We start from the raw sequence: 18779 nt of genomic DNA, 5'->3' as shown, positions 1-18779 counted from the left end.
AAGAAAGAAAGATAGGGTAGAAATCCAAATGCCAAACAAACAAACAAACAAACAAACAAACAAATACACAATGAAAGAAAAAAAAAGCAAAGTAGTAGTCAAAGTAAGAAAGTCAAGTAAGAGAACAGGTAAAATAGAAGTCAAAGTGAGAAAGCAAGAAAGAAAGCATATGTGACCAAGTAACCAATAAGAGAGCAAGTAGGAGAAGTCCAAGTGAGAAAGAAAAAACGCAAGAAAGACAGGCGGGGTAGAAGTCCAAGTGACAAGTAAACAAACAAACAAATACACAACCAAAAAATAAAGGGGAAAGAAAACATGTAGTATAGAAATAAAAAGAAAGAAAACATGAATCAGTGATCAATCAAGCAACTAAGTAAGAAAGTAAGAAAACAGGTGGGAAAAGTCCAAGTGAGAAAGAAAGAGTCCAAGTGGCAAGTAAACAAATACACAACTAAGGTAAGATCGCAGGAAGAAAGAAAACAGGTAGATTAGAAATCAAAGTGAGAAAGAAAGAAGAGACGAAAACATGAACCTGTTACCAAACAAGCAACTAAGAAAAAAAGGGAAAACATATTGTAGAAGTCCAAGTAAGAAAGAAAGAAAGATGGTGTAGAAATCCAAATAACAAACAAACAAACAAACACACAACAAAAGAAAGAAACGTGTGGGAAAAGTCAAATTGGCAAACAACAGAAGAAAGACAAAAGGGTAGAGTAGAAGTCAAACTGAGAAAAAAAGAATGAAAGAAGACGAAATTCCAGAGCAACAACACTGTAATCAACTAGTAGCCTAGTAGTACTACTACTCTTACTACTACTGCTACTGCTGTTGCTACTATTACTAATAATAAGAGTGTGCAGTGCAGGAGGACTGGAGTGTACTGACATGTAGAGCTTCCCCTTTAAGAGGGAGGTGAACGGCAGGAGACAGAGAAATGTTGGACACGCACTCACACACGCGCGCGCGCACCAGAAAGTGACTTGTGTGTGCAGGGAGACCGGACAGCGCGTAGACCGGAGCGCGAGCTGTAATGTGCGCGAGCTGTGCGGGTGTGTGATTTCTGATTTGTGCGCGTGATTTTTTTTTTATTAAAGCGCTTCTCAAAGAGAAAGAGAAAAAAAAACATCAACAGCGGCATCAGCAGAGTGTCACTAACGCATGCGGTGTGTGTGACTTCGCCAAGGAATAAGAAGTTGTGGGTGTTTTTTTTCTGGGCGGCAGCACGGTTTCCCCCGGAGTGTGGTAAGTGTGAAAGTTTACGCGTGGAGAAAGCGAGAGAGAGAGAGAGAGAGAGCGCGGTTTGCAAACTGTTTATCTATTTAGAGGAGGGGAAAGTTGTGATTAGATTGGGCTCAGTGTGATGGGAGGCTGATGAGGTCTGGGGCAGAATGACAAATCTTCACCTTTACACCAACACAACCACGAACGCTCGTGCAGTGTTCATTTGGCCATGATGCGCTCGTGCTGCGCTCTTCACATCAATCCTGTAAACAACACCTTGAACTGTGTATGATCTGTGCAGTAAGGAGTGTCAGGTCTTCACCTCTTGTTTTTTTTTATCACGTGAGAGCTGAAGCACGGATTTGTTGTGCTGTAAACAAGACTGTAGGAGAATCCTCAAATCCAAATGCTGATGTGACTATGTTTTTAAACTGTTTATAGCAACAAGATAAAAAAACCCACACTTGTGTAAGGACTTGAACAAGGACCAAAACAAAAACAAACTTTTTTTTTTTTTTTTTTTTGGGTGCGCATCTGCAGTCTTTCGTGTTTTCCATATCCACCGATCAGCCTTAACATTAAAACCACTCACACTGATTATCGTGTTACAGTGGCATCTGTCAATTGGTGTCATACATTAGGCAGCAAGTAGGTGAACCGGCAGTTCCCAAAGCTGATGTGTTTAAAGCAGGAAAATTGAACAAGTGTAAGGATCTGAATGACTTTGACAAGGACCAATTTGTGATATCTAGAAGACCAGGTCAGCTCCGGTCTTCAGCAGGTCTTTCTGGGTGTTCTTGAGATATGCAATGGTTAGTACCTACCAAAAGTCCTGCAGGGAAGGACAACTGGTGAACTCATTAATGTGTGTAGGGAACGAAATCTAGCATGTCTGGTCCAAGCCCATAGAAGAGCGAATGTAGCACAAGATACTGAAAAAGTGAATGCTGGTTCTGATAAGAAGGTGCATGGCAGTTTGTTGTGTATGGGGCTGCATAGCCCATGCTGACCTCGGCCCATCACAGAAGGCTCCTACAATGGGCATGTAAGCATCAGAATTGGATCATGGAGCATTGATAGAAGGTGTCCTGGTCTGATGAATCATGTTTTTTTTGTGTTTTTTTTAACGTCATGAGGATGGCAGGGTACGTGTGCATTGATTACCTGGGGAGTGTAATACTCTAGGCAATGTTCTGCTGTAAAACCTTAGGTCATGCCATTCATGTGGATGTTTCTTGACATGTACCACCTACCTTAACATTGAAGCTGACTAAGTTACACCTTTTCAAGGAAACCATATTTCCTTATGGCAACAGAATAATGTGCCCTGACACATTACAAAATGGTTTGACAATGGTTTGTCTAACATAAAACTGAGTTCATGGTATTGACTTGGTCTCCAAATCTCCATCAGATCAAGCATATGTGGGATGTGCTGGGCAAATAGAGGTTTTGTGGAGTTCATGTGTAAGGGTGGTTGTGTGGCACAAGGGGGGAAAGGGCATCCAGCAAAAGTAGCACCAAGAAGCCTCAACAAGAGCAGACTTCATCTGTCACGTGACCTCACAGAATTTCGGCTCTGTTAAGTGAACAGACTGCCACATCTTTATATAGCTGCCATGCAGGCTGTCACGTTCACTGAGAAACATGGCATCATTTCCTGCTTTTAACAGGAGTTCAGTGCTGCTGAAACTCTACAATTAATAGATGTAATGAAATTCTCCTGTTAGTGGACAAGAAGATTAAAGGTTATTAGGAATTTTAGTGCTTTGATCATAGACAGGGAAGAGAATTCAGGTGTGTATATGGAAACATATGTGTATTTTAGGGATTTTAGATAAAGACTGACCTCTTTACTGTGTACGAGCCTAAATAATCCAAGGTGTAATTTCTGTGTGATGTCACACGGTTTGGTGTGAAGATTCCCGGCAGACGCTTAAAGCAGGAAGTTGGCAAAGTGGCTGTGAGCGTTTGGCCTCACAGTGGCTGAGTGTGCACAAAGCAGACTGGCAGCGGGAATCCCTGACCTTTTCCTCCATCATTCTACTATTCTCTTCTTCTTTTTTTCCGCTGTACATCACTACCGCTTACTTCAACCTCTGGTCTGCTTCTGTTTTGTTCTATCTATCTATCTATCTATCTATCTATCTATCTATCTATCTATCTCTCTATCTATCTATCTATTTATCTATTCCTTGATTTCTCTGCCTTTTTCTTTTTTTTGACTAGTTTATTCTTTTTGTTTTCTTACATCTCCTTGGCCTATTTCTTTCTCTATTTTTTCTTACTTTTTTGTTTTCTTATCTTTGTTTTACTTGGTCTGACATATACTATACTATACTATACTATACTATACTATATCTTTGACATGTGATTTTTGTTTCTCAGACCGGAATTTTTCTTTTTCTTTTCTTTCTTCCTGCTTCATTATTTTTGTGTTCCCACCATTTTCGTTTTTTGGCCTTTGTTCTTTCTTCTCTCTCTCTCTCTCTCTCTCTCTCTCTCTCTCTCTCTCATTTTTGTTCTTTTCTTTGTGTTTCTCTGGCCTATAGTTATTTGTCTTACTTTCTTTGACATATAGTTTGCCTTTCTCTGACACAATCTGTTTTTCTTTCTTTCTCTGACATGGAGAATGTTTTTCTTTGTCTGACATACAGTTTGTTTTTTCTCCCTTTAAGACAAAATGCAGGCTTAAATCCTTTAACTTTTCACATCTTGTGTGAATTCTCTTTCACCTGTTCCAGCTCCTCATAACTCTGACGGAAGACAGAGGACTCATTTCTCAGAATGAATATGTTCTGATATTAATGATCATCATCCTCTTCCTTCTCATTCCTGTACTTCATTCTGGTTTGCACAACACATTTTTCTTCCCCACTCATTTTCTCTTTTCATGTTCCTGTCATTATTTGTCGTCATTTGTTCGGTGTGTTTTCATGAACTGTTTGTTCAGCACCATTGACGCCTGGCTTAAGTGATTACCCAACAACCAATATCTGATCAATCCTCCTGTCTGACAACAGGTTTTTGAGTTGATCTATAACATGAACCAGTCTGAACTGGAAAGCGTAACCCGGCGTGAGACATTGTAGATCTGATCTGTGGTTCTGTACAATTCCTGCAAGCGAGTTTCTTTCTGGCTATACACAGCAGTGTTGCATAACTCCGCGACCCATTTCGGGCCTGATAGCATCCTAATCAAGCTTCCCCTGGTGCAGACTGATCAGCAGAGGAACAGAAGTGTGTTTCGTCTTGTATTCAAACTTTGACCTCATGCTTTCAGTGCGGTATTGTTTTTTCAGTGTCCTATTGAACTCCAGGTCCAACGAGAGCAGCTGTAACAATGGTGTGTGAAGTGTGCTTCCTCTGGGCCCGTCGCCTCGTCAATGAGATCAAATGCGCTACTCTTTAAAAAAAAAAAAAAAAAAAGACGCACAAAGATGGAAGCTTGCTTTCGTTGTTGCTGTCCATCAAACTTTCTGTGTGATGCCGTCACTTATCCTTTATTGTTTTACATGTAACTGGGAGTAAGAGAGTAATGCAGTCAGTTTGTATTACACACACACAGGATGTCATTGTGTTGTGTGAGAATGGGCATATTTTAGGCTTTGTTCTGTCTGGAGCGGTGGAATGGTATGAAAAAGGCATGCGACGTTAATCAACAAACATGTTAACATCTTAGGACTATTTTTAGTGTAAGAGGACGGCATTCCGATAAATCAGTTCAGCAGAGTTCGAGAGCATTTTTAGAAATCTATTTTGCTACGTTCTGGAAAGTACAAATCTTCAGAACTATCCTGAAAATATTGTTTTTTTCCCATTATCTTACATTAGATAATATTTAATTTTCATTTTTACGTCAGTTATTTGATCAACTATGACTTACAACCATCTGTTTTCATAGAACGTAGTATAAAATGCAAATTCAGTGTGAGTTTGGAAAGTTTCGTCATTTGTGTCTTGTCATTTGATGTAGTCATTTCATATAGACATGCATGAAACTAACACTGAAATCCATTAGGTAAAGGATGAAGGTTGCCAATTGGATGTTTCCTGTCCAATGTATTCTTCACAACCTGCAAACATTTTCTTTATAAAACTTTGCTTGTTCGTTCAGTTCATCTCTTAACAGATAGCGCTGCAAAATTGCACTTTAAATGTTTACTTTTTTTATAAATAATGTATCATATTTATAGTATAAAGTTACAGATACATTATTTCCTTTTACATTCAAATAACAGTGCATGTGTATATATAAAATAATTATAATATTAATTTTATATTGCTGTATTTTAGTGACTTTTCAGTAAATTTAAGACAATATAAATCTGTAACAATAAAAATATAACTGCATTCATTTTTAGTCAAGGTCTCCCGTGTAACCTGCTCAGTTACTGACCCATTCGCCATGCCGTACATGTTGCTAAAAAGACCCCCAGGGCATCAAAACAATACGTGTTCAAAATGTGTTTCTTTAGTCACAGTAAATTAAATCTGAATGGTCAGAATTTGCGTGTGTTAGACAACGTCTGCTTCATTTGATGCACATTACATGGAAAGTGCTATCAACACTTTTTTTACAGCCCACATGTTCCCAAACACTCGTCCTCCGCTGCCACCTACCATCTCTTTCTCTCTCTCTCTCTCTCTCTCTCTCTCTTTCTCTCTCTCTCTTTTTTTCTCTCTGTCATTCTATCAACAGTGACATGAAGGCAGTGCGGCAGCGGAAATCAGTCATAAGATTAGTACAGAGTTCATTGAGTACTGTACTGAAGTTGCAGAAAAAGGTGAACAAATAGGCAGCGGCCAAAATAAATCCTCAGTGTTGTCCTACTGTTCAACAGAAAGGGGTCAGTACTTTTCTTAAGTAAGTATCATTACTTTTCCTATGTAAACGTACATGCCTTTGAAGCTACCGATGCAAGTTTGCATAATAACTCATGCCAGGTTGTTTTACATTTTACAATTTTTAAAAGCCTTTAAAGATCTGAAGGGGTTGATTTTAATTTATGGCTGCAAAATTGAACTTGGGTTTTTTTTTTTTTTTTTGTTGTTGTTACATTTTTGTAAAATGTTCAAGCTTTTAAGATCTTCCAAATAATTTTTAAGAAGTGATAAATGCATCAGGCAAACTACAGTCTGATAAGGCTGAGAATGCAAAAAAAAAAAGTCAAAAATGTATTTAATTAGTTTCGTTGATTACGCATTTTCTCCTTGCATTATTATTATTATTATTATTATTTTATTATTCATAATAATAATAATAAGAAATAATAATAACCTATTGCATTTTCATAATTAAGCAATCCCTCTTGTGAGACTTTTCTCCCCGCAGCACGCAGAGTGTTGCAGCGGGTATGTTCTTGTTGCGGTAGCGTTTACTAAAAGCCGTAAATCTGCCTGAACAAGAATAAAAGGAAACTGATCCCTTTGAATTACAGCTTCCACTCACAACTGCTAAACAGGTTTTACTCCAAATACAGAAGGCAAGACTGGTCAATATACCCCACTTTTCATTCCTTTCTTTCTTTTCTTTCTTTCTTTTTTTCTTTTTTTTGTCATGTCCTATGTTTTCAGTTAAAATTTTTTTTTTCTCTTTCTTCTAAGAAGGTGTTGGAGAAAATGAGCCTGCAAGCTCAAACATGATTTTTTTGTATAATGTATAAATTTATAATATTAATTATTTAACAACATTTTCCAATTTTTCATTAGTTTCCTGTAAAGCGTATTTTAAAATGTCTAAGTTTAACGCTGATACGGAATCTGTAACCTGTTGAAAACTTGTGAGGATTTTTCATTACGCACACCACAATATTTCTTAAAAGATCACATTGTTTTAAATATTTTTTCTCTACTTGATGCTAAATTAAACCTGCTGAGAATTGTTGTTTTAGGCAAATGCACTTATCTGTTCTCTAAAATATTCAGAATGTAATTCAGGGTTTATACAGTTATTTTAATTAATTTGTAATTTGTTCCGCTTTTCTCTCCGTTCCTTACTCTAGTGTGTGACCTATAATAAAATAAAACAAAGAACACACCTCTGTAACTGATTGGTTTAATAATTTGTCCAGAAGTATAAAAATCAAATTTAGGCTTACACCTCGCAGAATTCTGCACAACGCGTACTAGTGTTATGAAAGATAAGATAAGGAAAAAACGGTCTCGCAATCATGCTCGTTTCACACGCAGCTATCACAGAAAGATTTGTTTGGACTTTTATTTTGTTTGGTTATTTGTGTATTCATTCCCCTTTTCACAAACTGGAATAATTCACAACAGCTCTTTTAGCACAGCGAGGGCTTTCAGTGGTGAAGAATGTGCCATGGAAATATCATTGCGCCCGCTTTGCATGTCCCCCTCCATCGCCCACGAGAACACGGAGACCATTCATGTCATTCGATAAGTTAGCAGACCACTACACTCCATGATTTGGTTAAAATAAACCAAAGACTGTTAGATATTTGTGCCGCTGTATACTGTACTTGTTTCAGCTGAAATCAGCTGGATTTCTGATCATATGATATTTAAAGAAGAAGCATTTTATTACCGCAGTTATTTTACATTTTAAAGAATGACAGTCTCATGTTATTCTAGTGTTTTCACTTGATATCACATCATTACTGAGGAAGAAATAACTGGTTTGGTGGCGTTGCTTCGACTGACTCATGCAACACTGTAACTGAAGCGTGTAATCATTAAAGTGTGTCAGATGATGCTGTGTAAATTTGTTATAGAAAGTAGGAAACGTGGGTTGAAATTCTTCTTTCATTGCTGATGGGAATCTGTATCGTGCATATATATTTACACTTATATAAATATATATACATACACACACACACACATATATATATATATATATATATATATATATATATATATATATATATGGAAGAGTGTTAGTCAGTGTAGATTAAACTTAATTTTTACATGATTACTGGTTCCTGTTCAAATCCTAACCTATTCGAAGTTTGAAGGAGTTTATACACGACTCCTAACTCCTAATATTATAATTATAATATAGATACCTAAATATTTTTTGCTCTTGCGCGTCTCATTGGATTTTGATTTTTTTTTGCTTTGTCGTTGCATATATCCTGTATCTCATGTGATAGTAATAATAAACAGCTTATACTCATACATCTGATATTATCTTAGAATATTTTCTTAGAATTTAGTTTTCTTAGAACTTTGCATACATCAGTAGTGGGGAGATTAAAGCTAAGGATGGCTTGTGTGTGCGTGTAAGTGCGTGTGTATGTGCGTATCTGTGTGTGCATGTGTGTATCTGTGTATACACGAAAAAAGGGGCTCCGTTCCATCATTGATGCGGTCGAGGTGTGCAAACTTCACACCCTTTCTCAAAAATGTTTTTTTCCAATTCTTTTTTTCCCCCTCCCTAAGTATTGATTTATGTTAAAAACATGAAGGTTGAATGTATCTAATATTCATCCCGAATTAAATCAATCTTATTTAAATCAGGAGCAAGTGATGTAATGGATGCTCTGTGTTTTGTATCTAATGCACTTTTCAACATAATCAGAATTTTTTTAACGCAATAAAACCGGAAATAATTGCCACCTTGAATTGTTTTTATATGACAGCACATGTGCCAGCAGTTACCATGTTTTAAATTATTAATGAATTACACAGCATCCTTTTTATCACTTTATCTTTGCATTAAATGTAGATGCCACAGAATGTCCATGAAACAATTTAGTTCCTGTTGTTACTTGTTCCCTCACCAGGGACACGTTGTTTTTTTTCTTCTCTCTAGAAGTGAATAGGGCAAGAAAAGCAACTTATGATATATAACAGTCAGACGTGGTGATACTGGAGACTCTTTACTCAAAACCCTAATCAATGTTTTCTCATAGAAATTGTTTAAACAACTTCAGTCATCACTTAAATCTGTTAATTTGGTCATTATTACTCTTATGAGAGATGAATGAGCTGTCACTAGCAATGATAACGTATCATATCAAAAGAATACAGATCTGTACTGTACTAATGTCAGTGCTGCTGTAAGAGAAGCTTAATCAACACTCCTCTGACCACTGTGAATCTTATATTAGCCACAACAGCAAAACCGTATTTCCTTTCCTACTGTGCAAGAAAGTGTGTAATGGAACTTTCTGGTTCCAGTCGATTTGCATCACCTACCTTTTCTCCACTTTTGATTCTTCCTTTCATAATCTACCTCTCATTTTCGTTTTTAGGGTTTGTCTAATCTTCTTTAAAGGCCTTTTCTTCTTTCTGTAGATTCCTTTTGTTGTTAGTAGCCTCCCTGTCCAGGCTTGTAGAGAAGGCATGTATCCTGTTTGTATCAGGAGAAGAACATGTGCTCTGGTGAGGCCTGGGCCATCTGGGCCACGTCCTGGAGAGTGAAGGTCTCAGTTTCTTCCTCTAGCCAACAACAACTACCCCCCCCCCCCCCCCCCCAAGTCAAAAAACAAATTAATAATCACATAATAAATTACATAATAATTGTACAGTCAGAATAATATCAGTTGTACAGTATCAGAATACTAGTTCTTCATTTTTTCAGATTTAGTTGGTTCAATTTATTAAAGAAAGTTCTAGACTCTTATTTGATGTTTCATTGTTAATTACGAGGAGTGTTCAAGTCAAACTGGGACTTGTAAGGAAATTTCTTTTAAATGAAGGCGTAAAGCTGATGAACATGCATTAGTGTAGCAGCGGATTATGTAGAGAAATAAAGGTCGTTTTTACCTTTAGTGTTCTGTTATTCTGCACAAAAGTCCTGCTTTGACTTGAACGCCCCTTGTAGCTTGATAAATGGTTTTTTATTCTTAAAATCGCTTCCAATTTGAGGTCTATATGGGAAATATTTAAAATGTAACTTTTGTATTCACTTTAACACCAAAAAAGTTTTTTTTTAAAGTCAGATGTAGTACTCCTGGAGAAACCTTTTGATTTGGGGGATGGAGATACATATTGGCTCTTTTTGGGCTCCATTAAATACTAAATTTGGAGTGATCAGATATAAGATTGAAGGCTAGGGTAAATATTGAAGCAGTCGTAATTTGACATAAAATTGCGTAGAATATAATGGCTAATGCAACTTTGAAACCAATAACTACTTAACTAGCTATTTATAAGAACAGTACATGAGGGAATTACTTACTGTTTCTACAGGGATGTAAAGTTGAAAATTATGAACATAATAATTACTGAGTTCAATTCTTGGGAAAAACTACTTGGTTACAGTGGCCAGAGTTTACTTTGAGAGGCTGGTTAAAAAGTTAGCAAAAGGTAGCTAGGTAGCTAGCTTAGCACCCTGAAAGTTCCACATAACTTAATTTTCTTCAAGTTTTCTCTTTTTACTTTGAGAGGCTGGTTAAAAAGTTAGCAAAAGTTAGCTAGGTAGCTAGCTTAGCACCCTGAAAGTTCCACATAACTTAATTTTCTTCAAGTTTTCTCTTTTTACTTTGAGAGGCTGGTTAAAAAGTTAGCAAAAGGTAGCTAGGTAGCTAGCTTAGCACCCTGAAAGTTCCACATAACTTAATTTTCTTCAAGTTTTCTCTTTTTACTTTGAGAGGCTGGTTAAAAAGTTAGCAAAAGGTAGCTAGGTAGCTAGCTTAGCACCCTGAAAGTTCTACTTAATTTTCTTCAGGTTTTCTCTTTATTTGATGCCTCTGACAGTGACTGAATTGTTTATTCTCTCTAGATAATCATATCAAATCACTCAGAAAACCTGAGAACCGGAGCCAACTGATAATGATCACACATGTTGTGGGTGGAGAAGCATTAATGTTACAAAACCAAAACCAACCGTGAAGTTTATTTTTTTTTCTCTCACAGAGGACTAGCCGCGTAGCTTACCAGAACTAGCCTTTAAATGATACCGACTTGAGTTAGCTTAGTGGGATTGCACTTTGGAATGTTTTTTTTTTTCATGGAACAAGGGCTGTAGAGCTATCCCTTTAAAGTCATGACCGAGAAGGCTTCTTGAATGGTTTGTCGGCTATGCTTCCAAAGCCTGATGGGATCTCGGCATTGAGGAATTTGGCTTCTAATTTGAAGAAGCAAATTAAAGTGTTCGCTACTATTATTAGGGGGAAAATACTCAGCACTTTTAAACTTTCAGTTTTACTTTAGATTGTTTTCGTTTGAGTATTTTTTACTCTGATTACGGTACACTAACGGTAAATACTCTTGCTCTTCCTGTGTGTGTTTGTGTGGTGTGTGTGGTATATAATGTGTGTTTATAGACAGTACCATTTTAAAAGAGGATAAATTGTTCCTAGGCAATGTCTAGTAGTCTTTTACAACACATTTAATCATATACAACAGCTTTTTAGTGCATTTCCTTTTTAATCTAAACATGTCACAAATATTTCACCATGGCCCATAAGAACTGCTACCAAATGTCATGTTATCTTCTTGGTTCATTCACCATTCTTAAGCTCTTTATTACAATTAAATCTCTTGGCATTAGATTTGTTATATTTGTTTACTAATACTCTGTTATTTGTGAATCTGGAAGCTGCTATGAGGTTTTTTAATTTTTTTCATGAGCTGCACTCGACAGCGGGTTCAATAATGGGACCAGCAGTTGCTCAGAATTACCTGTTGTGTTCCTCACCACACAAAAGAGGATGGCCGGGTCGCCATGGCAACACCACAGATGCGTGGCCCTGGCATCTTAAAGATCTCTGTTTATCCCGTGGTTCAAGGGCGCGCAAGCGATGGGCCGAATATTATGAAGCTGGCAGTGTGGTGCTGTGTTCTTGAAACCAATTCGCAAAACGCACGCACACGAGCACACGCGCACACACACACATCCATATAGTGCAGGATAGGATATAAGTGTGCCTAGACTAAAAAAAAAAAGTACATTTTTAATATCCCCCTCCCTTTCTTCGCCTGAAGGAAATTGGCAAATTGGAGAGCTGGTTTTGTGAGGCTTTTTTTTTTCTTTTGCGTGAAAGGGGCCCTTCACAAACATCCTTTATTCCTCTTCTCTTGTTATGTTTCTTTATTCGGAGTGTGTTTGTGTGTGCCTTCCCCCCTCATTCAATGCCCTCCTCTCCCCATCCTCCTCTTGTGTCTCAGATAAATGCCACACTAGCCTTTCGCTCGGTGGCACAATAACCGGACTGTTTCAGGCCCAGAGAGCTACGATGAAAGAGTGCGCTTTTTAACCTCTGTTTCTGAAAAGCAGAAGGAAGAGTGGGGGAGAAAAAGCCCCAGCAGCAGCACACGCCTTTCTTCTCTCCTCATTTTGTGTGTGTGTGTGTGTGTGTGTGTCCAAACCACGCTTGTCATCATCCTGTTAAGACGTCTTATTTAGGAGATTTTTTTTCTCCTTCTGAGACTCTTAAAAGACACAGGCTTGATGATGTGATCCTGGTTTTGTTCAAAGATAAATATAAAAGGCCAAATTAAGATGCTGATTCACTGAGCTGCATGTAGTAATATTATCTAGATAATTAAATTAAGGTTTTGCCTGTTAATTGGTCAGAGCTCGCTCTCAGTGATTTTTTTGCATTTTATACACTTGAGGCCGCGAAACCAGTCTTAGAAAATGTTGTCTGTATATCTGTAGGTCTGTCCAGCCGATTTTGTCACAGCATCACGCCAAACTGGCTTAACAGAATTTAATGAAACTTTGCCAGTACTTCTTTATTTGCCTGAAGTGGAGTCTGAGCTATAAATTAAATCTAAATGTTGAGTTTTTTTGTGCCAGATTACCTAACAGCACCCATCGTTTTTTTTGACGGGGTTGAATATAGCGCTTTTGCCCTCAATGTGGGCATGGCTATACGCGTCACTCAACAGAACCAATCAACACCATAGTTTACCATAAATACTCAGAGCACGCAGAAGACACAGAAACGACGTAATGCTCCAACAAAAACTATGTAACTTTTGAAAAATGAAACTTTATTGTATGTTTATTGTTCCTGTGGGAAGTTTAAACCTAGCTCATATCCACAGCAGTCCAGGGTGAGGGCATGTGAAATACCCGAAGTGACAGTGTTTTACATTAAATCAAAATGTTGAGTTAAATGATGTTCTGAACAGTTATCTGCTGGATTTAATAATCTATTTTAAACAGGAAGTGCATTTGGCTGACGATGAAAGAAGTACAACTTGGTGTAAACAAGGCGAAAAATACTGAACCTTACAAAATTTTCGTTCTTTAGATTAACTTTTTTTTTTTTTAACTCTTTACCTGTCAGTGATGGGTACTAAAGCTAGTTAATGATATGTGCACAGTGTGTGTAGATCTAATCACATCCAGCCTGTGTGACATGTTAATCATGTAGTGTAACGTGTGAAAGGAGTTGTAAACTTCGTGTTGTGTATGAAATCATGGCATCAGTGGTCATATTTGTTTTTTACATACTGTACGAGGCAACCGTCTTTAGAGGTTTGTCTCCTTTTGGATCCTTGTTGATTTGCATTTGTTTTTTTTATTTTCCTTCCTTTATTCAAAACATCCAGAGACCCGTACCTGTGCATATGGGACCGAGCGGGGGCTGTCCCTGGCAGGGAAGTGGAAAATCCATATTAAAGCACCATTATGATCCGGTCTAGATAGAGTAAAGAGTCTCGACTCTCTCTGTCGCCTATTGTGCAACATGCTGGAATAATGGCTGCCTGATTTCCTTCACGTTTCATTGTAGACATGGCTTAGGCTCAGTTGAATGTGTCATGTGTTTCTTAAAATAATTCATTTGTCGGATCTGCGTGCAAAGCCTAAAGCTAACTGTAAGCAGCGTTCCACATGACTGACATTGAATAAATAGTTGCGATGACAGTTACATCTTTTTAATTGTAAATTTCCCTGTAGGAATACTGTCGTTGTTTGTAATTATTTACATTTTATTTGTTGAGGAGGTTTAAGAAGAAAAGGAAATTTGTTTAAATAACCAAGGAAACACTTTTTTTTCCCTTGAGTATCCAGTTGCAGCATTGAAGGGTTTAAATAGAGATTTGAGAGCTTCAATAGCTGCTTTAAATAAGTTAAGCATGTATTGTGTTTTGTCCTGTTTGTAATGCTTAGGACTAGATTTTTCCCCCACCTTTTGCAAAAAAAAAAAAAAAGATTTAGATTTAAAATTTGACTGAATAAAGACAGCTTTGAATCTGTATCAGTCACCAGACGCAAATATCTTTTGATCCAGTATTAATGTCAATTTAGAAATCTCATACAGTTTGTACTACTACACTCGATAGCTATCTTGTAAATATTGAGAAGGCAGTCCCATCATGCAAATGCCACTGTTTGCTTTGGATAAAGGCACGCTTTTGTGGCCGCACTGTGTCATGCAGTGGCAGAATCCCAGACAGAGCCAGGAAAGGATAGTCTGGAAAGCAAGAAGACAAATCGGCTTCTCCATTCCGAGGAGGTCACCGGGCACTCGGGTCACAGAGAACCTCGGCAGCTGTGCAATGACTTGCTTCACCGCTTTCCCACGCTGGCAAACAGCACCGTACCAGAGAGACAAGCTGCGGCTGACAAGAGCTGATCAGGAATTCTTGAGGTTGGTGCATGCACGCTCTTAGCAGGTCAGGGACACTGGTCAGGGTTCGCTTTGTGAACAAGAGGAGGAACAGTTTGGGAACCTCCGGCTCTTGGCATCTAACAGCTGACTGGGCTTATGCTTGGTATTGCGTGCTCAGGGGTTTGAAGTGTCTGGACTGAGAGTGAACAACTGTGATCATGGGGGTCTGAACAGCATGGTTTCATATAGTGTGTGTGTGTGTGTGTGTGTGTGTGTGTGCACTTGAACACATCTCGTTTTCAGGTGTGTTAAAGCAAAAAAAAAAAAAAACTACACAATTTTTCTTCTTGTAGTTGTTTTCAGTTGCTGAGTGTTCCCGAGCTGGAGGACTTCCAGAGTTGGACCGACCCTGGTGTTTAGTTTCACCTTTCAGTTTGTTTATATTGTATATGGATAGCTGCTTTAATCACTCTTAAATTATATTCTGTGTATTTGGCTTTAGATAAAAAAAAAAAAAAAATCTGCAAAGATCTAAAGATTCTATCATCTTAAGGTGACAATCATCGTTATCTTTTAACTAATATTGCATTTTCCAAGCAAGTGTTTATTTCCACAGTGCCAAATTACTATTCAACAAGATGTCTTAATCGCCTCGGATAAAATGTCAGACCTATTTTGTTTATGTCATATTAGAGATATTAATAAAGAAAGACAGAATGAATTGAAAAGGAAAAGTCTTGCTAGCAGACAGCAAGTTCAAACAGGCATCATGTCATTCATGTTACTACAAGTGCCCTGCTTTCCTTTCATGTGTTGGACTTCTCCTCGAGCTCAGGCGTTTTCCTGGCACTCCTCTCGGTTATTGTTTTGGGCTTCTTCTTTTTTTTTTCTCTCTCTCAAAAATAACTTGTCATAATGAGGAAATTAACCACCGTGGAGCCCTAAGAGCGAGAGGAGGTGGAGGGAGTAATCTGATCTTTGCATTGGTGGTGCTGTGGGCACGATGTTAGTTAGCTGGTCGAGCTAACGTGCTGCGACTTGTTAGACAACCCGAGGCATTCGCTCTATTGTCGTGCACATGGAAAGCATTCAGTGTGGCTTCAAAGACGCCTTACCTGAAGCTGAATTCCAAACCGTTTTGTTGTACTATTAGTAGTGCACTAGACCGCTGTAAGCAGTGTTGAGTTTCCACATACTAATACTACAATGAGATCCATTCTTGGACAAAGGACAAGACTTGACTTGAGAATACATGTCTGTAGAGATCAAATTCTTAAGAGAAATGACTCCTAAACCGAGCAATAGGTAACCTTTTGCAATAGGTAACTCATAGGTAATGAGTTCGGGACGGCTCATTAGTCAAGATGAATTAATGAATTAGTTGTTTTTTTTTATTGTGATCATTTCACATGATGAAGATTTTCAATTTAGCAGTGAATCCCAAACATTACAAGCCTTTCCAGCATATGGCGCTCATTTCAAAAACATCTCCCTGTTGCTTGTTCTGTTACTTCTACAGGATACCCAAAGAAATGCTCTTATTTATGCATGACAGAGTTCGAAACTGTTAAGTGCACAATAAATCCTGATGTCTAAAAACAATTAAAGAGGGTCAGTGTCAGTGTGTGTTTTATTTGGTAAGGACCGTGGGTAGTTAATTTAGTCATCATCTGCATAACTGTCAGTCAACCAGTTGTAAATCTTATCTGGCAGGGAAGTTGACCCTCCACCTGTTGCTAGTGGGACTTTGCACTTGCGTTGGCGTGTCGCCTTGAAAAGAGCTTTCTTTATTCTCCGTCGCCGGCTCTAATCCTGGCATCGTTCATCTGAGTTTTTAACAGTTTCGACTCAACCAATAAAATTATATGATGCCTCATCATTAGCAGGTGCGCTCGGAATAAGGTGATGAGTCCGTGGCGTTCTCGCAAACCACCTGTGATATTAAGAGCTATGTGATGAATCAATATGCAGATGTTTGATTCGATTTGATTTTTTATTTAATTTAGATTCGGATTTGTCTCGAAGGAGTTATGTTATTTTCCACATTTTGAAAGAATTATAAACTCAACGCACGCTTCCCGGTAACACGTTAAAATTTTAGTTCATTCCAAAATGTAACAGATGCCCCTTGTATATTTTTTTAAACAAGCGTTTGAGTGTGTAATTAAATTTCATGCGAACAAAGTTGCGGGCGCATCTAGTCAAAGATAAGAAGGCAAAACAAGATTGCAGAGAGTTGGAAGACGGAGGTATCAGTTAAGCGTCATGTACCAGATGATACCCAAGCCGAAGAAGTTGGATTTGCTGATGGCTGTTGGGACTTTTATAAAACTTGATAAGAGATTTGTTTCACCCACACACACCCACACACCCACACACATGCATGCATGCATGCACGCACACACACACACACACACACACACACACACTCATTAATACTTGGTATCCATTTCCTTTCACTCCACCATGCTGGTTGGAATTGTACAGACAAGTGCTGATGGTCTCTTCTTTGCGCCCTTCCCTTAGGCAACTCCAGAGCTATTATCTGGCAATTATCAATTGTCTCTTACTTTCCTCCACAGGCACCTTTTCAAGGTCTAAGCTCTACGGGCTAGCCAAGACTTTGTGTAGTGTGAAATCATAGGTGGCTTTGTGTTGGCAAAGTCAATGAAAATTGAAGGAGGAACTGTTGCCTTTGGCAGCTTCTCTAGTCTTCCGCATTTTTTTTTGTTTGTTTTTCTTTCTCCAGCCGCAGCCTTTTGGCACATCGTAGCTGCATTGTTACCCTGCTGCATTCCCAGCCTATTGCTTTTGTCAAGTCTCCTTCCCATTGTTAATACTTCCTTTGTTCTTTCTCTGCAACAATAAGCCTTGTACACTATGTACACACACACACACACACATACATATATACATATATATACTTTCTAGTTTAAACCTACTGTATTATGGATAGAACAATGTTCCAGAGTGAAACCACTTCTACAAATAATGTCTTGGGTTTTGTTTTTCTAATTTTATCCATCCCTCTTTCTCGTACTTTCATCTTTCATCACGCTTGGGCTTGGTTTGCCACTTGAGACGAGGTCTAGGCAGAACATGAGTCTTCCATCTGTCTTCTGCCGCTATGTTGATAGACTCAGGTCCTTGAGAAGTGTATACCCCCCACCACACACACACACACACACCCACCCCTTGGTTTCACCCCTGAGTGCTCTGAGGCCCTGGAGTTCCACAAGAAGTGCTACCGTATTCTGGGCTTTGTTCAAAAGCGATTGAATGGCATAGCTGGTGCTCACAAAGCCCTTCTCTTACTCATGCAAAGCAGTCAGCTGTTAGCCCGGGCCTTCCTGCTCTCCCAGATAACCCGAAGAACGGTAGTGGAATGCCCTGATTAGAGATTCTTCATCCTCGTATTGCAGCTGTTTGCTGCCGCTATGTTCTATTCTATTCACTGCAATTGATCAAACTCCATTGCTTTTACAGAATGAGTGAGCCCAGTCCTCCTGTGATACAACCCCATGATAGTGGTAACGTGACCATGGTGGGCATCGGCATCAAGCTAGAGGAGGCGCCTGGAGATGGAGGTGGAGTCAGAGAGTCGCAGCAGTCCCCACCGTCAAGCGATTGGTCATCGCGCATGTCGGCCGAGCGAGGCGACCCTGAGAAGTCGACCATACGCAGCGCTCAGTCCCCTATGGTGAGGATGATGATTATGGTATGATGCATCTGTGAGAGGTTTGCACAGATTAGATCTCATGTTCATGCCTTCCCATTATCATTCCAAACTCTACTCTAAAGAGAAAAAAAATGCTTGATGTAGAAGGACGACGTGAATCTTCTTCATTCTTTCTATTGTCCTTACCTAGCTGGAAGTATGTGAGCTGATGTGTTCTTAAGGTAATGCAGAAAGATATTTGGGAGCAGGCCAAACACCAATTCTAGAAAAGCAGTTAACCCTCACAATCTGCATGATAAACATACTTAAACCTTTTCTATTATTAACCAATCACATCACACTGACAGCTCAACTGGTATACCTAACACAGCTAGCTGCATTGTGTCTTATACTAATTACTA

General features: G+C 38.6%; 1 protein-coding gene across 5 annotated transcripts in view; it reads left to right on the top strand.

The window, feature by feature from the left end:
• The first annotated feature begins 979 nt into the window (after window positions 1–979).
• The window catches only part of LOC128511184 (transcription factor SOX-13-like), a 37156-nt gene continuing 19356 nt past the window's right edge, over window positions 980–18779 (top strand). The window contains exons 1-2 of one of the 5 annotated variants that reach the window (XM_053483900.1): window positions 980–1242; window positions 18186–18399. In XM_053483900.1, the coding sequence (XP_053339875.1) occupies window positions 18187–18399 (213 nt within the window). In that variant the 5' untranslated portion in view covers window positions 980–1242; window position 18186. Of the gene's footprint in view, window positions 1243–5951; window positions 6089–14522; window positions 14739–18185; window positions 18400–18779 lie in introns of those variants that run through there. The other 4 variants (XM_053483902.1, XM_053483901.1, XM_053483898.1 and 1 more) reach the window with 4 other exon arrangements.

This window comes from Clarias gariepinus, chromosome 23 (genome assembly GCF_024256425.1).
Source record: "Clarias gariepinus isolate MV-2021 ecotype Netherlands chromosome 23, CGAR_prim_01v2, whole genome shotgun sequence".
NCBI lineage: Eukaryota > Metazoa > Chordata > Actinopteri > Siluriformes > Clariidae > Clarias > Clarias gariepinus.
This window is presented reverse-complemented; position numbering and strand designations above follow the sequence as displayed.